The sequence below is a fragment of the Phaethon aethereus genome, assembly GCF_964289735.1.
Source record: "Phaethon aethereus genome assembly, chromosome: 4".
In the NCBI taxonomy this organism is placed as follows: domain Eukaryota; kingdom Metazoa; phylum Chordata; class Aves; order Phaethontiformes; family Phaethontidae; genus Phaethon; species Phaethon aethereus.
The window spans coordinates 48241676-48268669 of NC_138578.1; the positions used below are offsets into that span (position 1 = coordinate 48241676).

Consider the following 26994-nt stretch of genomic DNA (forward strand, 5'->3'; position numbering starts at 1 on the left):
AGTCTCAGAAAAAACGACTTGAAGGCACCTGTAAAGCTCGGTCCAACACAGACCTTTCTCGGAACAACCTCCTCTCTCATCACTGCCCATGTATGGCAGTGTTAGATAGCAATTAAAAGAAAAATCAGTATTTCATTTGTTGGATAATGCATGCAGAATATCACACATTCTTTAAGCTGTATAACCTTTTTAAAATATTAGTGTTATGCTAGTTGGAAGATTAGTATTTGCACAGATAACATTTTTTGTCCTTTATTAGGATCAGCTCTTTAGATCCACATATCCAACAGAGAGATCAACATATATTAGCGTATTCCACTGTTCTACTGGTTACAATAAGTACTACTATTAAACTGTCTGAATCAATGCTGACAGCCTATCAGAGCATGCGGTGATGCATACAGCTGGAGTCAGAACAGTTTTCTTAACATACGTTATATTGTCTCATCTACATGTCTCTAGACTTTTTAAGCAGTTTTGATGAAGGCATTAAAAAATTTTAAGTAGATTTAGATTCCACATGACAAGATGAAGTGAGTGGGACATTTTATGCCTTGGATTTCTTAGAAGTCTACTTTAAGCTACAGAAACCATTAAAAAGTTGCAAGTAACTTCAAGATGAAAGGCATTAGCAGCTTTTTAGAAAAGGATAATCACAGTCTTCTAGAGACTTAATGAAACTTAATTCACAGAAGCTTTTGACTTGGTCTGCTGTTAATTGAATCAAAGTCAATGATGATCTTGTTACACTTTGGCTTGAATTCCCTAAAATAAAGAAAAACACAGATATTAATTACTGAGTAGTTAAAACATTTTGCTTGCTTTAGGTCCAGCTAAATTTTTGCAGGAATAAAAAAAAACCCTCCCTGGATTCACATAGTTTTCATCGCTATGGGAGCCAATTATAGTGCACCACACTGAGAGAAACCTGGACAAGAAAAACTAAGACAAAAAAGACACATGGGGTGGGTTAGCCTGTACATTCTTCAGCTATCAGAGTTCATAAATTACCCAAGAGTCAAAGGACTTTTAACAACTTAGCTGCAGGTGGTTGGCATCATGTTACCAGGGCTGGGATTTTTGTTCATATATATTTATATTTCAAATATTTATAGCTATATTTACAGATATAGGTACACATATATATGTCTATAAAAATATTTATATACTTATATGTATTATATATCACATGTATGTATGTATATATAGATGATAGTTGGAATATATTTTGATAAATATTTTTATCATTTTTTTCCTGCCAAGTTTTCAAAGAACACTTTCAAATTTTGCCTCAGTACATTAAAATATTTTTGTACTAGGGGAACAGATCACATTATGCATCACACTGAGGAAAAACCAAACTAGTTAAGAGGGAAACATTTAAAAATTGTAACTTTAGAACTGTAAAATTAATACTGCCACAAAATGTTTCCTTTTATTATCATTAGAGCATCTGCTGCAGCAATTAGCAAGGAAGGTATTTGGGGACTGAGCATATATTTTCCAGTCTACCAGTAAACAAAGGATTATGCAAATAGTGTGGATTTAGTGCCTAATTAAGCTCTGCAGTTCAGTTCAAGAGATTCATTAAGTACCACCTACATCCTTAATAATCAATACAAGAATGAATAACAGCCAACACAGAAAAGCACATGCTGCTGACCACAGAAACTGAATACTTTGTCCAGAATAGCAATCTGAAATGCAAGAAACATTTCTCACCCTGGAGAAGTTACAAGATTTGACTTGCAAGAGAATGATTTATGCTTCTTAGTCAAATATTCTTAGTAGACAGGAAATACACTGAAGGACTAAAACTGAATTTCAAGTACTGCTGTGCTTTTTCATGGATGTTTCTTAGCCCAGTAGGTACCTTTCATCCTAAAATTTTATCTGTCACAATTGTTATGTTTGCAAATTTTTTGAAGTCTTTTATTAATACTGTAAAACTTTTTAGAGTTGCAAAGCCTCCCTGACTGCATCATTAGCCTCACCCACAGCATGTTATTACTATCAAACTAGCTGTTGAACAGATTGTCTTTAGGTATCTCTGACAGTGTCTTTAAAAACGCCACTCTTCAAACATTTTTCAGATTCTCATTACTTTAAGGCACATATTCCAAGTTTTATCCTTTTCTCTCAAGAACAGCTGACCAAAGAAGACTGGGCAGCTATAGGCACCAAGAATTAATTATGGATGCCTGGTTTGCTACCTTCCCAAATTGACTGCAACAAAAAGATACTAAACTTTCAATAAGGATCAAGTAATGCACCAAAAAAAAAAAAAAAAAAAAAAATCAGTTAGTCATTTCAGTCCAACTCATAGGATCATAGGATAACTCAGGTTGTAAGGGGATATCAGGAGGTCATCTAGTCTAACCTCCTGCTCAAAGCAGGGTCATCGATGACTCTCTCGAGTACAATATAACAGATAACCATTACATTCACATTTCACCTGCAGTCCAGGAGTGAAATTAATATCCCAAATGGACCATTTTCTCATCCAAACATTATGAAATTGAAATTTAATCAAACACAAGGCAAAAAGAATGGTGCAACAGTCTGTCAATCCAGTATCTTTTGCAGGCATGCGGAGTAAGCCATCTACAAACATTACCAAAGAGTAAAACGCTGCATGATGCAAACAAAAACTTTTGCCCTGAAGATGGTCTTTCACACCCCATTTTCTTCCTTTCCAAAATAAAAATAAAGTTAATCCAAAGTTCTCTTACCTGTATATAATACCTGCTAAATCAAACATCCGCCGTGCAGCTGTCATTTCCGTAGTGTCATGATACTTGTCAGACATAAAAATAACTTCCTTTATGCCTAAATAAGGCAAATAGAAAAAAATGTTAGAATTACACTGGGAAAAAAAAGCGATGTAATATAAAACCTGCTGCACAACATCAGAAAAGGCAGCATTCATCCACATACTCTAGAACTCCTTGGTACACGCCTACTTCCCAAAATACTATAGATTGTACTTGAGAATAAAGTTATGTAAAGTAGACCTGTTTCAGAAGACAGTTCTTTCAAAAACGTTGGAAAATGTTTTTCTCCAGTTTCACCTACGCTTAACTCAGAAAACCTGAGCAAAAAACTCACAGGCAAAAATTCAAGATAGACAGACTAGAAATTAAGGATTTTTGCAAAAGTAATTGAAAACTTACCTTTCTACCTCTCTAATACAGATAAAACTCCCCACAAAGAACTTAAACCCCAAATCCTATTCCCCTTCAAAATGCACGGCTATAAAAGGATGCTTTTGTTCTCTGTTTAATAAACAACTCCCAATCCCAGGTTCAAATCTTCATAAATGCATGCCATCTCAAATAGCTGAATGATGTATGCCTAAATTACTTAAGCAGGAGAGAAGCGTAAAGGATGACCCAAGAGAATTCACAAGAGTTTCAGAGCCTATCAACATCTTACTATATTTACCAGACAACATAAGTATCAATACATTGCAATTCAGTGCTGACCTGAGTGCATAAGAATGAGTGACTACATTGAGACCAAGCAGCCAATCTACCTTGAAGACCATTTGATTTTGATTCTGTAAATAAGAGAAATGTAGCATAAATACAGAATACCATCATCTTCCCCCCTTCACATCTCTTCCCGTCAAACCCTATTGACCAAAATCAGCAGCATTCTGTTTGCTACTTTCTTCCTAGATTCTCACAGCCGTTGGTGGTGAGAGAAACCCCCCAGAACAGCAATCCATGCTAGGATTTACTCAATGAGCAAAACATATGCTACCTTAAGCAGAGATTTTTTACAGTCCTACTGCAGATATGCCTAATCTGAAAAAAGGCGACACATTTAGTCCAGCACACTTGCTGCAGTGGCACAGATTTATAACAACTGTAATGAAAGACATAATTAAAGTAGGATCATAGAAGTCTTATGACATTTATGAACAAAGATATTTTAAAATCTTCAAATATCTACCATGCATCACATTCAAATTAAAATTTCATGTATACACTCCCAACAGACCTTTTGTCATGCAGAAGTTTATTTCTTTCTGCCCTACTCTATTCAATGTGTCAGAGCACAGTAAAATTGACAGTAATTATATGCAAAGCCTGTGTTGTTCTTTGGCAGCTCCTGGTCTAAGAAGTTACAAACCTAAATTAGAAGCACGCTTAGAATCACAGAAGATGCAATTAGCACTGGAAAAATTTGGCACCATTCAGATGCAAAAAAACCCCACAAGTAGCATCTTATGAAGTTGACAGTGCAATTAATTTAGATCTAACAGCAGCAATTTAACATCAAATATATCCGTGATAAGAAACCAACAAGCAGGCAGCACTGCAACCCTGACAAATCAAGCTGGCACTACTCCTTACCTGCCTGGATGATGAGCTTTGCACATTCATTACATGGAAATAAGGCAACATACATGCTGCAGCCTTTCACATCAGCTGAGTTTTTGTTCATGATGGCATTCAATTCGGCATGGCACACTGATTTAAAAAAAAAAATCATAATACAGTTCATTAAAATAAATCAGTCAAACTACAATTAAAGTGTTACAATATAACTGCTTACATCCTTTCAAAGGCAAATAGCTTGCACAGCTTGTCACAAAGGGCAGAGGAAGAAATAAAAGCAGAAATACCAAGATCAATGAAGGTCAATTGTTCTGACCAGGCTGCCGATTAGTAATGATATCATTAAGTGCATTAGCATTGCCATTTGCTAACACCTATTGCAAGCAACAAAGCCGTAGGCTGTGGGCCAAGTAGCTGCAACCACCCTAAGTGAAGCAATATCTCACAACTCTCTGGAGTATCTAATTGCCAGTATAAAACAGCTCATTTATGTGTTTACATGCACAGATAGGAACAGTCTTATGGTTGTAAGAGTGCGCTGTGCGCTCTTAAAGGCGGGAGAATCGCGAAGTAAAACCGAGCAGCTCTGTCCTCTGGGTCTCAGAACAGCTCAGCGCTGCTGCATGATTCTCTCACCCCAAGAATACACAAGACACACTCAACCATAAAAACGTCCCAGCTTTAATATTAAAGTGAGTTTACTGCTCATTAAAAGGTGCCAGACTTCCCAAGCAGGAAAACAAAGTCCTGTATTTCTCCATGGATTTGAGACAGGCCAGGTAGCAACAGACTACCCTGCCTTATTCAACTGCAACACAATAGCTCTTTCTGGACAGATCGTACCTTAGGGTTTAAGTTTTTATGCTGTACACATCAGCAGATTATCTATGTGTTACCAACACAGGTGAGAAGAGCACAGCTTTGGTGTCATCTACCATGAACCTCTGAAAAAAACATTAGGATCTCTGCAAGAACTTCCTGTTTACTCCTGGGAATGACAGCAAGTTGCATAATTTATATATGTACCTACTAAGAAACTGCCTGCTGCCCTGACTTACTTCAGAAACAGGTGCTTAAGTGTGGTGTGGGTTTGAGCTCATCTAGAGACCTGCATGTGCAAACAACATTAAGAGTTTTTCTACTGCTTGTTTTGAAAACTGGATTAAAAAAAAAAAAAAGACAGCCATTTTCCTCTCCCCTGCATACATGGGAAAATTAAACCAGGCAAAGTTATGAGCACGAGTTCACGGTGTACTTGCTGCTACGTACTGACCTCTGTGTGAATGATCTCACCACACAAAGAATAACTGAGTGCAGTACCTTCATCACACAGGAATCCTTGCTGAATGAAAATGTTTTCCATATGCGCTAAAAGTCTACATGGAATTTTCTATATAGCAGCAAATGCACTATAAATTTACAGTCTAACTTACAGCACACAGCCTTTCCCATGTAGACAAGTCACAAAGGACCAAACACTTGCTAAAGCAAGCTCAGTATCAACTTCTACAAGAAGTCCCCAGCACGACCATGACCATGCTGTCCACATACCTTCTCATAAACAGTAAAGCTGGAAAACAGCATAAAATATAGGAAATTAACAAAAAAAAACCCCACTCAAGCACCATCACATTAAAGTTTCTATTACTATTATTATTGTTTCTATTGCAACTGCAATTGGGTCACACTGTATTTTAAACATATGCCATTAAGTGTACAAGATACACAATTATATGAGCATATACATTTAGAAAATCCTGAAAATACATTTAACTCCAAGCATATTACTGAGTTGCACTAATCTTATGCAGCCTTCACAAATAGTCAGAGAATTAATTTTCTGGCATTACAGAGGATTGAGTGAAAAAGTATCATTATTTCCACAACTGGAACTAGGTTATGTCAACAGGACAGAAACAGAATTTTTAAGTTTCTTCGAACAAAATACTTGTATTCTAGGCAGCAGTCTAAAATATGGAAGGCTTCCAGAAAGAAATATGAGGGAATGTTTTCAAAGGCTCACCGAACTAAAAAAACCCCACAACTAATTCCTTCAGTAAATATTTTTGCTTCATTAAAACTCAGAAATCTTCAGTCATAAACCCAGACAAGTTTCATTATTAGTACTGCAACAAGTTTCCTTCCTGCACTGATGAGAAAGAAAGGCTCTTTCTGCAGGCTTCTACAAACTTTCAACAACAAACCTCTTCCCAAGCGAAAACAACTTCAGGCCAAAAATAACTTAGAGAAGATAATCAGCTGGAGCAAGGGAAGAGAGAAATTTTGCCTCCTGATCATCTTAACATAATCTGAAGTTAAGAACAATACAGCTCTCTAGTGTGGAAAGAAAACATAGAGACGGTAATAAGGAAGAGAGAGACTAATCATTCCCAGACAAAAAGTAGTGGGGTCTCCAACAAACCCATCAGGCTTTCATTCCAAAAGCAAAAGGAGGTAGGTTTTTCATGCACACTGTAGCCTAACAGAGTATTTCTTACTCCCATTATTGCAGAAAGTAGTATGGGACTAGAATTTTGCATTGATTCCAGAAGTCATCTTTTTCTTTCCAGTACTACTTTTTTTTTTAGTCTACTGGGCTATTAAATACAAAACCATTTTGGCTCAGTTGTTGGAACTTGGAAGAATATTCTGGGGAACTAACATTACACATGTGTCTTTGTTTTATACATGTCCCTAGACATCTGCTACTGGCCCCTGTAAGGGCTATTATGCTTGATGGTCCTTAAGAAGGTACAGGCATCAGACACCTATTTTTAGGCTTTGATCCATCTCTCTTCATTCCTTGTTCCTTATACTCCCCTCTCTCTGGCAGATAGGCATTGACTGTTAACTGACTTACAGATAAGAGAGTCTGTTACCCCCAGATTTTTCTTATAGACCTGCCCAGCTTTGTACAGAGCATTAGCGAAAGACAGAAAACAAATCCAGGAGTCCAAAATACCTCTTGTTAATAACAAAGTAGTTCACATTTGGGGTGTTACAAAGTTTTCTAACCTGTTAAAAGCTCCTACTAATAGTTACATATTGTTCTCTCTCAGGCAGTATGAAGTTAACTTAAAATAACCTTTCACAGGTGCACAGTATTCAGAACTCTGAAAACTGTGTATTTAAATAAACTAGTAAAACTAAGAATTTTTGTAATACCCTGTGGAGGGGCAGTGGTTTTGTTTAAAAAAAAAAAAAAAATCACGTATAGCTAACATAATAGTAAGTCTGCAACACTGGTTTCCATTCTGGAAAAGTGGCTTGAAAAGTATTCTCGAAAGGCTTCATTAGCTGAAGAAATAACCATGCAATGAGAAGTTAGTGTGTGCTCTGACATTCCCACCACCTGCTACTATATTCACAAGAGGGAAAAAAAAAATAATAGCAGAGGAATGACTACTTCATTATTGGTAGTATTAATTACTAGCATTTCTATCTTTTCTCATTGCATACTGCTTTGTGTTACATATATGAGGTAGCAATCATCCTTAAATCTACCTGTATATGAGACCCCCTACTTACCTTATTAATGGTCATTTTTCAGGATTAACCACTTAACATGAACATGCTCTTAGCAGGTTACAGAGTCAGAAGTACTCTTCCCACCTACTAAAAGTCTTCTGACTAGTGATTTTATATGAACCACAGGACTTGTCAAAGTGTTTCCTAATACAGTTTAAAGGCTTAACATGCTTGATGAAGAGCTTGGAATACAGACCACCATAGCATGTTACCTTTTAAGAAGCAATCAAAGGAGGGGCTGAGGGGAGTGACCTTCCTATGCGATTAATACTAACTAACTGAGCCACTAGGAATTTTGAGAAATTATGCACTAAATATGGTGTTACATTTGAAAAAAATCTATTTCAATGCATATAGATTGTCACACAGCAAGTTTTGACTTATTTATTAACATAAGTTTTTATACTGCCATGTTAACCAACTTGACAAATATTATGGGTTGCCAATACAGATACATGGTAACAGCACAGCGTTCTTCAATGTAAACCTGGCACTAAAATGCATACAAGGAGTTCTGTAATTTGTCCAACTTCTCAGCCTTTTGGTAAAACCTTTGCCTTTTCATGTTCATCCCTTGTCCATCCCATCTTTGTCCAAGCTCCATCTAGCAGTTATCCTTGACTCACTGGATCACAGAAAGGGACCAAAATATTATTGAAAGGAACAGGGTCTGGAGTGACAACCACTGGGGACAGTGGTTGATGGATATGGAATTTGTAGAATGACATCAACCCTTTTTCAACCTTTCTGAAAGCGTAGGGATGGTTGCTGGTCACTGCATTGGGGGAAGGCAGGACACTGATGTTGGGCTGACACTGCCCTCAGCCATTCCTGCTGCTCTCTTTCTCAGTCTGCATGCTGGAGGAAGAGCAGTTGCTGTGGTCAGGTCAAGGAGGCAAGTATAACACCACTAGATTTCATTGGAGTCCTAGCCTCTTCAGACTGCAGTCAGAAAAAGGGAACAGCCCCAGTCCCACTGCTTTCTTCCATGAAAAAGAAGAACTGGGAAGTGAAGATGGGAATCATTCAGCCCATTTAAGAACACAACAAAATCCTCTGGGGTCAGACCAGAGAAGCCCCTGTCAAAACCTGAGAAGCATTAGCTAATCCACCCCATTTCCCAGTTCCCCCCATCCTGCTCCAAGTTTGTTCTTACTCAGCAGAACACAGAGGCGTTTCTTAGTGAGCAAGCAGAACAACAGAAATTACTCTTGGTATTTCCAAATCCCCAAACTTTCTAGAGATTTGATGTATGACAACAGAATTGGACAGAAATCCATGCAGGACAAGAGAGTGAGTGGCTGTAGGTGGAGACTGTCTCCTATAGATACCCTTTCCAGCTGAAGCCTTGGCTTTGCACTGCCAATTGGAGAGAGAGCATCACACTTCTTCACAGTGCCTTATCAAGTCTCGTGCTGTCAAAATAACAGCTTCTACAAAAGTAACATTTGCCTGAATATCTTCAAGTGTTCATCTCTCTAAAACGTTGATGAAAAGCTCATAATCCTAACATGAGGAAATGTTGATAACAGTTTGTTTCATTTTACACAGCAGGTACTGTTCAATTAGAGCATACTTTTTGCCACAGCTCATATTTTATCATATCTGAACCTGTATAAATATTTGTAAGCATATTTACTCAATATTTTCTCTATTGCTCAGAGGTTTCTAAATTTTCCAGTCATTTTAATTTAAAACTCTCTTAATTAGAAACTGGTTGTCAAATGGATGTTCTTAGATTATAGTGGAGACAGAGGGCATAACAGGAGCACAGCAACTAGCATTAGTGGGAAGACTTGCGTTAATAGGAGAAAAATGTAGTATTTTAAGTGATCGGTGAGAGGAAACTGAGCATCATCATATCCTTGGATTCATCTAACAGAAACAGAGGGCACTCACTTTTAACTCTGAAAGCCAGCATTCTGTCTAATTATTAAGCTTCTGCACACGGTACTGAACACAATGCCAGGAAAGGAAATCTCAGGAAGAGCTTTTAATAACATCTTAGTAAAGTAGGTATTCAAAACTGGCCTTCTATTTCCCTCATGTGCATGGAAACATCCTGCTCCTGTCACTGACGGGCAGCCTGGAAAGAGCCAGTTCCAACATAACAACGAAAGCCCGATTCTGTGCTGTGAAAAATGGCATCCTGCAAAATACCGAGTGCTTTCTGACATAACAAGACTATACTACTAAACTGTTCAAATATACACTACAACTAGAGGAAAAAAGTTTTAATCTGCTTCAAGACTTTCATAAGGAACGCATAGTACCAATACAGCTGATCCACATCACTCTTCCTATAATACCCAAATGCTTTGCAAACATTTGCATCCTCTAAGGTAAAGTGAGCACTACCTACTACATTTTGATGCTTGCTTTCAGTAGCAGCTCAGGTTATGCTTAGATATGGGTAAATACACATTTTTCAACCAAGCATGACCCTTTCCCTAACACTTGAGCTGAGCAGAACCCACACTTGAGGGTATGTACAGTATATTGCAGCAGACATAGATAACTGGGACATTGGTGAATTTCAAGCCAACAAGTTTCAAGATACGGTAAAATTTAAGAGTGACAGGACTTATTTAGCCTTACAACAAAAGTTCAAAAGGTTATTGTTAGCAGTAAGTACACAGGGAAAGAGGGAATGGAAGAAGGGTTAACCACAGTGAATAAAAAAGCTAAAAGAATGATGCCGGTACACACAAGAATGTATAAGCTAACCACAAATAAATTTAGGGTGGAAATTGGAAGTTTTCTAGCCATGAAACAGTGAATCTGATCACAACTGTGGGGTCAATGCACCCATCTGTTCTGCTGGAGCTCAATAAATTTATTATAGGATTATCCAACACACTTCTGCAAGGATAGCCTCTGGGTCCAACCCCCTGCTACATCTATGCTGCTAAACCCAGACAGGGCCAGGAACCTACTCTTGGCCCCGAGGCCAACTGGCATAGACTGGCTCGTGTTCATCTTACTCAGAGCTCCATCAGCATTACATAGCACTTGGCCCTGGGTTTCCTCAAGGCTCCACGTCTCAAGAGTCCCACGGCACCACATACTTATTTTGTACATCTCAGTTCAAAGTGCATAAAGAAGTGAGATGACTTTTTTGCAGCCCACCAGAGTGGTATTTTCACAGCATGAAACAGAGTGTGCCTTGCATATCCCGCAGTATGGCCTGAGGGAAGGAGGAGGGTTAAGCATACCATCTCAGCAGGCTTTGCTTTATAGGCCTATACAGGATGACAGTTTTCTTGCAGCTGGTTTTCCCACCCTGCCCTCCGGAGCAGCCGTTGAGGGAGCCATTCACAGGCTTTTTTCTGGAAAAAGCTAGTCTGAGTGGTCCAAAATAGATGGGAAGTGAGCTAATGTTTATGCCTAACCTACAACAGTACACAAAACCAGGAGGTCAGCATTCAGATCCACCCCCAGCCCTTGTACGTAGCACTGCAGATACATGAAGTACCTCTAGAAGAGGTCTTCCAAGTTCGCGTGGTGGTACATGCACTATTACCGTCAGCTCTACCTAATAAACTACATTGCATCTCTAGTGATGAAGGTGCCAGCATTCCCACGATAAGCTAATGGAGCACACAGTAAGATCGTACAATCTCTAAACAAGCTAGTCAGGAAAAAGCAAGGATAAAAAGTTCAATTTACACAAGTGCTGTGGTGATTAGCAAGAGCGGAAAGGAAAACATGACAGTTTAATGAGATTTTAGCAGCAATTCTATGTGTCTCTTTGCATCTACCAGAATTTTTAAAGCAGAAGATTTTTTTTTTTTTAGATATACTTGTCTGGTCTGTCAACTGTGCTATCAAGATTAATAAGAAACTGCTAGAGTTTAAATGATCTGTGAATTACAAAATAGGTCGTTTATTCATCACAGCAGACACTTTATGTTACAAAGTTGTGATTTTTTTAATGAGGTGAAGACTAAGATTCTGGCGGGGGGGGAAGGGCAGTAGTTAGACCAACTTCTAGAAATAAACTTGTCTCTCCAGGCCGTTAGATTGGTTAGTGCATTTTTTAAACATCACGATTTTTACTTTACTCCACATCTTTTGGAGTCACAGTTAAATTAAAAAAAATTATATTTCTCAGGTCATCTTGTACAAAGATTCCTCACAAATTCATACAGCATTTTTAGTTTAAATTGGTCAGCTTAGATTTAAATGCCTGGAACATACTCAGGTCCCAGAGACCACCCATGCTGATCTTAGTTCAGAACTGACACCTTGCAGCATAGAGATTCAACCAAAACCAATATTCTCTTTTCAGTATTTTATATTTAATCAATGGGCTAACACTTGTTTCGTCACCCTATAGATAAGGAGCAGTCATACCAAGTTGTACCATTATGACACTGTCATTATATGTAAAACCAGTGCTTCTGTGCTTTAGAGCAGGCTTAAAATTTGGCAGGAGCTGGCCCTGGTATTGGGAATACATCTCTTATGAAAAATAATATGAAACTGTCTCAAGCTTAAGAGTTAAGGTTAGAGGTTTTATAATAAATTGGTAAAGTGAACAAGGACAAAGTACTGGGGTTTTAAGAACTCAAATATGAAACCGATGAATTATGTGCTGAACCACTACATATCATCTTTCATTCGATGCTACGGGAAGCCAGAAAATGTAATGCCAGTTTTTAGAGAGTGCTCTGGGTGAACACAGGGAATGTCAAAACTCATGCAAATCTAGTTTCTGTATCTGACCAATTGTTAGAAGTTACAAGTAAAAAATAGAATTAGCAGGCAGAGATAAAATACTGTACACTGGAAAAGAGTCAGTATCTTTTTGCAAAAGCTGAACTCCGGTGCTCAATTCCCCCCACCCATGTAGGGGGAAGGAAGAATTTCCCAGGGCTCTTCTTCATTTTTGTGATTCTTTCCCCTGCCACTCCTGAGCCCAGGACAGGCTGAGATGCAGCACAGGATGAAGCTAATATCCATTTTTCCTGTGCCCATGGCTTCTGCTGCATTAGTCTTACCCAACAGAGATGCAGCGGGAGCTGATGTGGAAGCAGAGAGATGAAGGGGGATTTAAGAGAGCATACACTCCTCCCTTCCTTATCAGTCCTAACCACGGTTCCTCCACAACACCATCTATTGCAGACCACAAGGCTGCTCTCAACTCCATTTCCATGCCCAGCACTCATGGCATGAAGCCTGAGGCAGCCCAGCAAGTTGTCTCCTTGGTTCCTGCAAATTACACCAGGCTCAGAGGAGTAACTGCAAAGCCCTGTTGATAGGCGCACCACGATTCACAGAGGACCCTTCTGAGCAGGCTTGCACAAGGCCAAACTACACCTTCTGCAAAGACTAACACAGGATCCAAGGCAGCACTCAGCCACATTTACCATGAAGTCGTCCTTGCTCTTCATTCCTTTTGCCTATTTAATAAATGTGAATCAAATCAGAGGCTGAAATAAACAATGAAAGTCACCTCACCCACTGCAGGGTAGATCCACCATGCATCAGATGAGGCAAAAATGGCATGGAATGACAGAAGGCAATCACGTACTTCAAGACGATCAAAATTCAGCTCCTTCATAATATGTATTGCCTATGCCATCAACATCTGAACACTGGAATTTCCCACAACCACTGGAGTTTACGATTTTAATACCTGTATTTTAGACCCAATTATTTGTTTTGCCTATACATGCTCTCTGCAGTTTCTGTGGAGATGAACACACAGAAGCAGCAATCACCTGCATCCACTGCAACTGTGTGCTAATGAGTTGCATTATATTTACAAGTTTTCACCACACAATCCAAAATGGCTAATCATTTATGAACATACTTTACCAGGAAGTCAGTCCTTCATAAAGACTGTTTTCATTTATTTTCAGAGCTGTAATTTGTATGCTGATGTATCACATACGGGCACATTAACAAAATCAGATGAGTGGAAGAAAAACTGATTGATATTTTACCAGCTGAACTTTCACATATATAGACATCGTAAGTCTGACCTGTCAACTACAAGAAGGCTTACCATAAGGGTATTTTGTGTCCAATCTATGTGCTGCTGTTCTTGTCCAGGGTAGTACATCATCGCTGCAGCCATTAGGCATCCCATTGTATCCAATTCCAACAATCTTGTTTTCTGAATTTACAATGCAGGCACCAACCTAAATAAAATCACATTTATATAGTACTAACAGCAGGCAAAATGATATATCGACAAGAAAGACGAGACCTGAAAAGTCAGTCCTACAATTTTAATTTAAGAGATATAAGCTTCACTTAATACTAAGTCACATCATCCAATTGTACCTAACTGGTGGAGCTGTAAAATAAACCAGGACAGATGCAACCCTGCTACCCTTCTGGTCGTGCAGTCCACATACCAGCCTGCCAGCACTGTTCCTTGTCCAACTATGAAGTGAACCTAGTTTAGGGAACAGAACCGGCACTGAACTAACCCTACTAAATATTAGTTTTCTATCAGTTCAACTCCCCAAACTAGCTTTTCCCACAGCAGTATGAGTAGCAGCAGCAAAAGAAAAAGTATGGAAGATGGAACAGAAATGCAGTAGTGTTGACCTACGCAGAGATAGGCTCACAGACCTTTGTGGCTTGTTTACACAAATGTGCACCAAAATACCAGACCTTTTAACTCCCACCCTTTATTACTTCAATCCAAGTCCACACAGGGACTCTTCTTATATAATGATGAAGTGTCACATTTTTATGTTTTCTGTCTATATTTTAGATGTATTGAAATTTAATTCTGCAATGTGTTTTATCAACCAGCGCCAGTAACAAAAATTTAGCCCTAAGTGAATAACCGTCAGAGAACTAAGAGCCACAACATACAGAAGACAGCGAGTAATTGAGCAGACTGTTAACATGCATTTACTCTATGGCTTTCCTTTGATTTGCTTCCTGGACTTTTTCACAGAAAGGAAGACTAACAGGATGACTGGGTCCTGCAGAACAGCATGTTTCAGGAGATGTATCAATCGCCTCAAACCAATATTCAACAGAGGCACATGAAAGAAGCAAAGAGTGGGTACAGACAGTGAAGCAGAGGTGGAAGGAGAACCTGAGGGAGGAACCAAACTAGAAGAAAACTCCAGTCAATCCAAGAACAAACAAAAGGGAATTTTTATACTCTTACAGGTGAGGAAAAGGAACTTCTAAAATGCTGTGTCTTAAAAAATTACAATCTAAAACTTTCAGTAGTTATATCCTCCTCTAACAGTAACTATATTTACTGGAAAAAGGAGAGAAAATGCACGTTATTTTAACCTCTAGATGAAAAGAAGATTTACAAAACTCCACGCCACAAATGTACACACAGAATTGTACACAAGGTCAGGCCCTGTAAGAGAATTTCTGTAACAAAAGGTGCTGACCATGTTAAAAAATGAATAGCTATACACCAAAATAACTTTTAGTAAGAAATTCCTGAAAGTGCTACATATGCATCTGATGCAAAGTGCTATATAGATTAGGTTATGTTATTATATGTTGCCTTCTTACCTGAGAACTTGGATCCTTGCTTCTTTGTGCTGACAAAAAAGCTACTGCCATAAAATATTCAGGCCATTCCAAATAATCTTCTCGTTTTTTGCAGGATGCTTCATTGCCAAACCTATAGTTCATGGAAAAAAACAGCCATCAGCAAACAACACATAGCTAGAGTTATTACAGATTATATTCTTTTAATGTGCACAAGTTTAAAGTAATAAGGATCAGAATCTGCCTAAGATCACCACACATTCACTAATATTTTAACAGTAAAACCATCAGTGTTATGTGCTTTCCAGGAACTAATATATACTGCACTGCTTTTCAGGGGAAATGCACCCAAGCAAGGTTGCAAATTTCAGTTTTAGATAAGAAGGCTGAGCTATTCAGAGCACTGAGCTATTCAAAGACAGAGCAATTTATCCTTTATAGATAACAGCTTGTATATTTCTAAGATTCAGGTATATCATGTACTGGCATTCTTTCCACCCAAACAACATAATCTTTTTTAAGATGACTGTGCTAACTGCAAGCCTCTAATCTAAGCTATTTTGTACTTCTGACTACGACAAGTGCTCACTAGATTTCTATATGGTAGCTTCCTGTGCCATCATTCGTTTCTGCCCGCACAGTTATTGCCATGAGTTTGCCTCTCGTTACAACACTTACTAGCAAAAATCTGAGGCTGTAATCCGTTCTGACAGTCCCCTGCTAAGTTTCTCTTGAGATTACGCCCCATGAAAGCCTTCCAAAAACCAAGAGCAGATGAGTTCAAGAACTTCTCCCTTATATATAATGTATAAAAACGGCACAAAAGATTGTTTCTTTCCCTGCACTGGGGAGTTTATCTGGGGGAAGGAGGTAGGAAAAAAAAAAAGGTGATGCATCATTATCTCTTGCCTGCTTATCGTTGAAAGACTGCTCGGACAGCGTTATGACACAACAGGGAAATTTCTGTGCTTTTCAGCTCAAAGAGAGGAAAGATAGACATCTCTCTCTGTGCCCCCTCTTCCCCTACCCCACCATATTTAAACTTTGCAGATTTCAAGGAAAAGATAAAATTCAAAGCAATTTCCCCAAACACTCACCTATCGTTGCTACACTTGAAAACCAAAACAATGGAACATCTCAAATACAATAATTAGCCTATCAAAATACAAGGGGCACAGTACTTTTCTTCTTGAGCTCCTCTTACCAAGGACAACAGCTTAAGACTGAAATACCCTTCTAGCAATGTACAGCCATGCAGAAAAATACATCACAGGTAACTGCAAGCAGCAAGACATCTCCTAGCAACTCTGTTACCAGTTCTTTCTGAAGACAAACATTACAAGACAAGTATTTTGTTAATTATTATTTTTATAACCAAAATCATAAAATAGCATATATTAGAGGCTTGCAGTTAGCTTGTCATAAAGCCGTGACGCTATCTGAGTGAAGACAATGCCAGCACATGATAAAATTATATTTTAGGATATAACTACAGAGTGCTATTTACCAAAGATAAATTGCTGGTTTTGAATAATTCATATATGGCACATTACAAGTTAGCAATTTTGGCTTGCTCTTGGAATGAATAAGGATCATTTTTAAGGCCATTGTCTCAATGTAAGGAGGGAGAAACATACATTCTTGGTGTAACCAGTACACCTCTCTCACACCTTGACAACATTGCCCAGAACTAAACACAAAAGTCAAGTATTTGATTCTGAGAGTGCCCAAACTGGCTTGAATCATCATACTAAAGGGTTGGGGCTGTATCCTACTAACAAAGAAAAGTGTTCAGAGAATTGTTCAAAGAAGCAGCTCATAGCAGAAAGAAGAAATTAAAGACATGCCCTCGCACATCTCCATGCCAGACCGAACTTTGGCAGGTTAACTGAAATGCCAAGAAAGTGCTTCAGCTAATTTGAGCAATTATTTAAAATATCTCACAAAAGCATATTTACAAAATCCAAAACACCATCGATCAGTTTAATACATTCCTGACTACATGACATTTGCAGTGATGTCTTCAAAGAAGCATGTGACACACAATGCAGAATTACACTGAATAAAACATTCTGGGGAAAGGGTTCCAGAAAGACAATAGTACTCTGAAATAAAAGATCATGAGATCTCCTTTTGTTAAATTATGCCCTAGCAACCCTATTTATTCAAAACAAAACAAAAGCTACTATTTACTTTTCTCATAAATACAGAACTGTATGTAAGTGGAGGTCCCTCAAAGTACCAACTACAGAGGGAGAGGAGCACATCTGAAAAATGAGCAGAAGGCTTACATCAAACATTAAAAAAAAAAAAAAATCAAACCCTTACTCAATTACTTCTACTTAACATCACCATGTTTGGTGAGGTAATTCCCTCAATCAATGCACAGGAACACAAGAATGTGAAATGGGTATAAAACACTTAGTTTCTGATTAAGCAGAAGCCAAGGCCATAGCTAGCAGTCAAGTACACACAGCAAAATTAAGTTTGATGGATTTGGGGCAGCTCATCATCTTCCTCACACTCATTTCTAAGTTCTAGAACTGCATGAATGAAAGCTACTCTAGAAAATGTTATAGCTAGCTGTAAAATAAGCAATTAAGGCTTATCCTTGTGATAATTCATGAGAACTTATGAATAAAAATAATGGGAACTGAAAGCCACAAAGATAACATTGCTCAGGAAGAAAGGGGAAAAAATATCCTTAAATTCTAGAGTGATTAGTAGTAGAAAAGTCTGCGTAAACACTATTTCAAAGGAAAATTGAGAAAAAAATTCTGCAATTAGAGGTCAATGCCTCCATTCTCAGTTCTTTTTCACCCATCTAGGCTTTAAGTAAGCTGCATCTGAAAAAGGAAGAAATTTCATTCAGCTGTTAAAAAAATGTTTATTTTAATGAAAAATTTAGTTGAAAATCCTAAAACAGAATACATCACCTCAAATCTTTTCATAGGACAATGATGGCCAATTACATAACGATATAGTACAACTGGAGAACTGGTGGGTATGACTTTTTTCCCTTCTCCCCCTTTTTAAAGTTTTACTCTGCTTTCTTATCTCTGATGTCATGTGCACTACCTTCCAACAGTATTGCAGTTTTGTTACCCAGTATCAAGTATGTTACTCAAGATCAACTATCAGTATTTTGTCACTCAACTCACAGAATTTAACATAAAAAAGAGCTAAAGTGTGTATTAAAAATAAAGATTAAACATCTTCAGCAATGCTCATGTTCCCCAAAAGGCAAACAGGGTATGTGTTCTTGATGACTTTTAATACCAGCTTCTTCTTTAATTCTCCTAATTTTATTTATGATCACTATTATATCAAATTAAATGCGGCACTTCCTTTACTTGAGGCTTGTCATCTTTCCCCTCACGTAAGTACCGAGATTGAAAGAGAGATGGAGAGAAAAATCAACCTTTCTTACAGAAAAATTATACTCTATGCATTGAAAATTAACTATATTCAAATTCTTCCTGAGAGATAACCCACCAAACCTGTAAATATAAACACTGTAGAAATACTGAGCCCCAATTGAGCAGTACAAGAATATTTCCCTTCATTGAATGTATTTCGCTTTTACAGCACCACTGCTTTGACTAATTAATTGCATATCGCTCATGCCGGTCACGTCACCATTTCAGGAAATAACGAATACATGATACCCTACCTGCTCTTTTTTCCTACCCCAATGATTACAAAAAAATTAAATAGCACAGGCCATACCCTCACGACGAGGCCTTCCGAGACTTGCCCACCCCGCGTCCCCGCCACCGGGAAGCCCCTCTGCACCGCGGAGCCTGCCCTCCACGGGGACCCTTCCCACAACAGCCAGGCGAGCCGCCCAGCCAGGGCCGGGCCCGCAGGGCTGCTGCCGGAGGGTACCAGCTTCCCCGATAGCAGCCGGACAGTGACCGCGGCGGCTGCCGCCGCTCCTCACACGCCGGGGCCCGCCGCATGGCGCAGGCCGCGGCCGGCAGCACCGCGGGCCCACCATCGTGGCTGCCGGCCCCCCGTCACCAGGGGCTTAAACCCCAGGCGGGAACGGGCCAGACAAGGAAGGAGAAAGTTTAGCCAGTCAGGGATGAGAGGGGGAGCACGTTGCTAGTGGAAGAGGGAACCACCGACTGACGGACGGGAAGAACTTAGAAACCGCACCACGCGGGGCCCCCCCCACGCACCCGCGGCCCTCCGTGCCACTGCCCCCGCAGCGCAGCCCTCGGCGGCGCGGGGACCAGCCCACGCGCGGCCCGGGCCCGGGCAGCGTACCCGTTAACGTGGCGGCTGGGCTGGTGGCCGCTCATCCTGCCGGGGCCCCGCTCTCGTTCGGCGCTTGGCGCCAAAGCGGGAGCGGGCGGGGAAAGGGGCGGCCGGTGGGGAGGAGCGCAGCGGGAAGAGGGGGTTACTCCGCCGCCATGTTGCGCCGCGGGCTGAGGGCGGGCTCGGGGACCCGGTCGGCCCCCAGGCACCGGCAGGCGTTGGGTTCTGTCTTTACTGTACCTGCCGTGCCCGGGAGCTGAGCTCGCTGAGCCGGGGGAGGCCACTTCCAGCCCGGAGCCTCCGTGCTACTTTAAATGAGTTACTTTGATACGTGTTCTTCTAAGTTTTCGGTTTCTCTGACAGGTGCTGCTTCGAACGTTATGCTTTGACACAAGCGTGCGGGTTTCCACCCAGCTCACGCTCTTGAAGTAAATGCTATTTATTAAAGCTTGGCATTAACATATTAAAATGCCGAAAAGTATTTTTTTTTGTTCTCTGGATATGCAATTGATGTGGAAAGTGAGTTATGGTTTATTAATACCTCCAGCTGTGGCCAGGTTTTAAAAGTCTCCCAGGATGTTCAGGTAGCTGAACATATACATATATGTATATACAGCCCATTACCGTACAAAATAAGTGGTGTGTGACAATAAATATTAAATTTGTTATGGTGTGTTTGTCTTCCTTCTGTGAGGAGCTGCCTACCCTGGCTGGCTGATTGCTGCAGGGACCTGCCTTCACGGAAGCACTCAAATGCCAGCAAGGTACAGATGTGCACTCCATGGGCCTGCGAGACATCAGGTGAAGCCTAGCCAAACCCAGCTGTACGTGTCCGGTTCGGTTCCCACTGGAGGCAGTGACGTGCAGCAAATTCGGTGAGAGCAGTGATGGACAAAAGGAAAACACTCGCCTTTGAGAGCGTACCCAAGAGGGATTTGTGTGCACAAGCCGTGCAGCTTGCGCTGCACGCGTGCTGCACCCTTGAGCTGAACGTGGTCAACAGACATGGCTGAGATAATGGTTTCCTGCAGCCTGGTCAAAAATCTTCATCTAGGAGGATGCTTCCTGTTGGGAAAAAGGACATTTTTGGGAAACTGGGCACACAGTAGTCCTATCCCAGAAGCTGTCTTTATAGTTGCCCCTTACCGACCATATGCATAGCAAACTGCACAAGTACACCAGCTAAGTTAGTACACCAACATGTGTGCAAGAAGATGGCTAAGTCAAGGAACCTGCCCTGCTCATGCAGGCGTTTCAAAGTTATGCCAAAAGAGAGAGCCTGCAGTAATCAAAACGGAGAAACACACTGCTAAAATGTTTTCATATTTAGATTGCTGTATCGGCTTGCTAGTTTTTTTTCCTAAACAACCGACAAGCCATCAAGTATGAAAATGTTACTTAATTTCACAGATATTCCTATTCAGTTGTAACGAGAAAACTTGGCAAAAGCAGCCTGTTCTATTTCAACTGCCAAGTTTTCCCGCCCTCAGATTAGGAAAACATATAGCTATTTCAGTTTGCAAGACTTCTATTACCACAATTTCATATGGACAACAAATGTTCATGTACAGTTTGTTAGTGAATGAAAAGGAACAATTTAAATGCAAGAAAAAGAAAAGAAATTTAATGAACGTTGCATCACGCAGCAAAGCATAAGCCTGAAGGTGAAATGAAAGGCCTGATTATGGTTGATCACGAAAAGAGTTAAAGAGCACACATTTAATTAATCTGGAGAAAAAAAATAGCATACTTCTGCTCAAAAGTTTTCTGCTATCTGTATATGTGTTTCTGCACTCTTGAAATATGAATTAAAATTAATACTGTTACAATTAGCCATGACAAATTTGTTGTTTTTTGTAATTAAGATTCTGAGACAAACCATAACACCTGATTCTGACAAACCATAACAACTATTAACCTTTAAAAAGCAGTGCTTATATGCTGATCAAACATAGTGAATGATGGATTTTCTATTTGTGAACACTGATCAGGAGTTCTTACAAACTATTCCCCTCCTCTGAATTTATGACATTTTCCAGCTAATAATTATAAATTAGCCAGAACCAGATTCAAAATAATACAATCCTCATTTCTCAAAAAGAAACCAAATTAAGATTCTTGCTCCCTTCTCCTTCTCTCCCATTGTAGAAGAAAAAAAATATACGCTGCAAAATAACTGCTTATATTATTAAGCAATGAGGTTTTTAATTTTGGAGTGCAGTTTTCAACTTTCTATAAAATTACATAAGAATGACATTATTTTTGAAATGCAAAACTTAAATGTTATTGTCACGCTTAGCAAATAAGTTTCCGTAATGATTTGAAACTACTCTTATATCTCCATCTGTTAAGTCCACAAAAGGGTCTTTTAATTTTTCAAAGGTTATTGACTCTTCCATCTTGTTCTTCCTCAAAAAGCAGACCAAAAACATTCAGCATTTCTAATAATACAGCAGTGATATATGGCCTAAGAATGAAAACTTTTGGTGGAGTTTTAGTTAGTAGACGCCTGTACTGTTGGTAAATGATGCATTTTCTGGAAACGTAGCTACATTTTGGTTTTCTCCTGTTTCTTTTTTTTAGAATTATACTGAAAACTTCTCTTGTGGCTAAGTTGTAACTGCTCTTCTGACAATGTGCTATGGAGGTGGTACCTGACATGACAGCCTCTTTCTTCATGCACACATCGGAGTAGGTTATGTGATTACAGGTATCTGGAGAAAGCCACGCCTGGATTAGGTGAGGTTTAGGCCAGGATCCTGTGGTATAAACACAGGATTGCGCTGAGGGCAGTAGTTTGACTTGCTACAGGTGTGGGGCAAAGTCCTGCTGCCTGCTAGGTTCCATCAGTCTTCACTGGCAGCTGCCTGCTTTGCCTAAGCAGCAGCTCCTCTGGACCTGCTGTCTGAATCCTCTTCTCCATTAACTTATACTGTGATGTAAAAGCTTATTTGTGCCCTTCATCTGTCTCAGGACCATTCAGATCTCTGTGACAGGTCTGGAGTGCTCTGACTCAATGCCCTCTTAAGACAGGCATGCATTCAAATAAGCTGAATTTCTTTTAATTTTGCATCTGACACTCTAGCCCTGTCCTTATACATTCATCTTTTATTCCACAGAAGGAGGATGTATGTGAAGAAGCACGGAGTAATTCAGGTAGTCTTTTATAGATTTTTTTTTTGTTTCTCTCATTTCCTAGGTGAAAGACCTGAGCATGGATTATCATGACCTTGCTGTATAGATGTCAATAAACAATCTGAGCTGATTACAATATTTTAAATGCTCTTATTAATGAGAAATTATACAAGTTTGAAAGACATGCTAAATATATAACCATCTGTCAAGATGCTTATATTTTTAGCTTGCTGCTTATGAAATTTTCATATCTACCTTTTGTCAATTTTGATAAAAGCAAACTAAGTTGAGTTTGGGGAACCCCGGGTTTCAGACCCCCTCCCCATTTTCTTGCTGCTTGCCAACAGACTCTTTTTAACTTTGTGGGCAAGCAAGATCTCTCCCCAAATGTAGCATATGTATAAGTTGTCACTCAGAGAATAATGTTTGCTATTTGACAGGAGTATGCAGTTTGGCAGACCACCCTGAAATCACTCTCAAAACTTAAGGGAAAAGTAAAAAGAAATTGCTAACGAGCTGTTGTCTTTTTCTCTAATAGAATGAGTTTTTCAGGAACTAATTACTAGATTTGGAAAGACAAATAAATAAATATAACAATATGTCTTTATACCGTAGCATCTTAACATCTGTCTTTCAGAGAAGTACTGCTCACTGACAGGATAATTTTCATAGTTAGAGAAGGAGAATAATTTTTAGGCAAGTCTCATCTCCCAAATATTTTTCCAAATTGGATTTTCTACTTGAGTTGAACTTTTCTTCCTACATTTGCTTACACACTGAGAACATATTACATACAAATGCAGCTGCTGGTATATACTGCAGTTCTCAATATCTATAGCTAATTCAATCAGGAATTCGAATTTATGGCTTCCTCACTGATCAAATTATGTTTGTTGCAATGTCAGGCTTTGTTCTGTAAACAAAGTCCTATTGATGGAACCCCCTCGCTGGAAGACCTAGAGAGAGTTAGCTGCAGCAGCTTGTTAGTAAACCAGCCCATTAATAGACTGCAATAAACGGTCAGATTTTTACATTGTAGCATTTTGAATAGGGAGCATAAGCATTTCAGAATTGCTACAGAAGTTTTAACTTCAGCATGTAACTCTCTAGAATTTTGGAACTACTTATTAATAAAGATGGTAGGAAACACAACTTATTACCAGCCTTTGATCAAAACCAAGTAGGATGGTATCATGGTAATTTTGGTGCAGATGGAAGCCTGTTGCAGATCCAGTATTTTCAAACTCGGGTGCCAAAATTCAGGACATCAAAATCTGTCTTTAGATGCCTACATTTTTACAGATTTGTAAATACTGAATGACAGAGACTCCTATGCATGATGAGCATCTCTGACAGAATCCAGCCAATACTAAGGTATTTCTATGATTTTCATGTCCTAATGGAAACCTTTTCTCTTCTCTATTCCTAGATTTCAACGGCTTGTATATTGCCTTACCTTTCTGTATCATCTATTCCTTGAAAACTAGAATCCAGTGCTGGATTTAAGTTTTCCTCCTTCCTGTCTGAGTCTGACACTAGTTTGAGGATCACATTCTCAGTCTTCCAGAATCAAAATTTCTGTAGTTTCCTAATTCACTAAATTCAGAACTCCCTAAATCTAGCTTCTCACCTTGGTGAATAGCAGATAAGAGTTTTCTCTGAGTGCTGTCTTTTATTTGCACTTTATTCTATCTGGGATCACAAATGAGTGTATAACTAACATATGTAACATTACAGCTATTTCACCTAAAGTTTTTATAAACACATGGTACTTTTCCTAATCTTGACTGTTTTCGTGTTTTATTCATACTGATGGTTCTAGTTACAGGCAAACATTATCTTCCCAGTGCTCTGATCACCGTGTCATTTCTTTGATATCAGTATATTCTCCAGCTAGATTTGCTCCTTCTGTATGTTATTTGCTGATGCTTTCTCTGTTTGGTTTTCTTTTAATGTTTATGTCTCTGACCAGTCCTCTACCTTTTAAACTCTGTTCCATTCACACCTGCCCTTGCATCCACATTTCCTGTTTTATGCAAGCGAGTACAATTGACAGGACAAAGACAAGTGCTAGAAAACCAGAAGATATTATATGTGATCTTTTCTCCTATCTCCATCAAGAACTGGAAATCCCACATAATCTTGCTAAATTGTCCTTTGGAAAGTAAATCGAGATATAAAGTCTCAGACTGCAAGTCTTCCAGCAGCCCTAGCGTTTTCTTCCAAAATATGAATTACCTTCTTTGCCCACCCATACTAGGCACGATCACAGCTATCCCGTAATTAGAAGTGAGAAATTAATTTTCTGCTTTCATTATAGAATTTCACTTTCTTGGCATGCTGCTTCTGTACTCGGCACCTGCCTACGTACTTCACAGATTTTTATTTCTTCTGTTACCTTCTTCTTATTTTTCAAGGCTATTTTTAATATCTAAGAAGATTATTTTCTATTTCTATTCCTTCTGATTCAGCATTATTTTCCTATCATGATGCAGTAGCTTTTCACATTACTTCCATGAACTTATCCCTAAGTCCCAAAAACTGTTGCAGTGTATCAACTTGAAAAAACTCCAACTGGGCAGTAACATTACCTGTAATCACTACCTCAGACAAATTCTGAAGAAAGAAACCTTCCATCACATACAAATAGTCTTGAATAATTGTATCCCTTCATATCTGAGCAACTAGTTTGCTCTTTGTAGTTTTTGGGGTTTTTTTTCCCTTGTCCTGATAAAAATTCTTTTCATCCTTGTTGTCTTTAACCTCAGTGGAGTTTTTCTCCAAGTTTCTTCTTGTTCCTTTTAATTTTTTCGTTGTTTATGATAAGCTTTAGATTACTTCTATGGAGAATTTTCCTATTTTTATGTATAATTTCCTGCCATTTTTCCTAGCTGTATCTTTATATTTCATTATTACGGTGTGATAATACTTAAATCTTCATATAAGAGCTGCTATACAGAATCATTTTTGTACATCTTTATATGGGATTTAGCATGGAAGGTTTTAAGTAAACATGCTAAATCCATTCTGTGATAAGAGATGAATTACCCTTCCAGTTAAACCGTGGACTGAGGTAAAAAAAAAACCCAAGACAAATATTTCAGGATTTTTAAACATACTCCTTTAGCTAGCAAAATTAAACTAAGTTAAGAGAAACAAAAAGAACTGCTGTAATCACCCTGTTTTTGTCCTGTATCTCACCTCAGCATGATGAGATCCCCTTGACCTACTTGCCTTTCAAGTTTGCCAATATTCCCATCTCCCCAAATACCTATTAGCACCAAAGGCATTTTCCTTCCTCGGTGATAACTGCTCCATTCCTAGGAGCACCAAGAGAACTGTGAAACAGGAGTCATGAAGCCTTCATTTTGTAACATCCTGACTGTTAGCTTGGCAGCAGGGCAGAGGAGGCTCAGGTGCCACTATCATATGTAACTTCCTTTCATCTCTTCTGACTAAGCTCTGGCTGTTTCCTAAACTCACTGAACTAATTACAGAGGAGCAGCTAACAGCCATGCTGCTTTAACTTATCAATAATGAAAAGTGAGCGGGAGCTGTCAGGAAATACATTTGACATCCCAGCTTCGAAGAACAGGAACTCTGTGCTCCCTCTGTAGATATGAGGGGAAATATAATCATTAGTAAACCTAATTTATTTCATAAGCAGATTTGGCAGTGTGATTCCCTGTCAAGATTTCCTGGCACTTTCCTATTATGAGATTTTGCTTTTAGTTGTCTACATCAGACAAACGTGATTTGTTCAGGCTGAAATAACACAAGTTAAGCATTTGCTTGTACTACGATTATTTTTTATCTTTCAGGTTGTATCCATATTTTTTATGCTATTGTAAATTTAAGCCCATTATAAATAAAAGCATATTCACATTAGGAAGGCATCGACTCGAACGGCAAAGACAGTATATGGTAAATGAGGAATTCTAGCATGGAGCCACAGCAGTTTTGTGCTATAGAAAACAGATGATTAGGTAAAGAAGGCAAAGAGTGGGATGTGATCTTTGAAGCAGGAATAATTAAGGAATTCAAAGATGGATGGGTATAGATTATATATAGAAAGGGAAGGCAGACATTGGTTAGATATTTCCAATTTGTATTTCTCAGAATACAACAGAATATTATTAGGGTTCAAAGTGCTGAAGAAAAAAAAGTCTTTTGAGGCCAGCCTTCACAGCAGCCTAGAGAGGTAAATAAATTAACAGATGTACTTTATTTTTTTTTA

General features: G+C 39.0%; 1 protein-coding gene across 1 annotated transcript; it reads right to left on the reverse strand.

Annotated features, from left to right (window-relative positions):
- Nucleotides 1-686: 686 nt before the first annotated feature.
- Nucleotides 687-19897, reverse strand: DCTD (dCMP deaminase; the record flags this gene model as incomplete). Its single annotated transcript, XM_081998703.1, has 6 exons — nt 19632-19897; nt 15381-15492; nt 13888-14023; nt 4362-4478; nt 2733-2829; nt 687-765 (listed from the first exon to the last, which is right to left on the reverse strand). The coding sequence occupies exons 1-6, from the start codon at nt 19664-19666 to the stop codon at nt 687-689; spliced, it is 576 nt and encodes a 191-aa protein (XP_081854829.1). The 5' UTR covers nt 19667-19897.
- Nucleotides 19898-26994: the final 7097 nt, after the last annotated feature.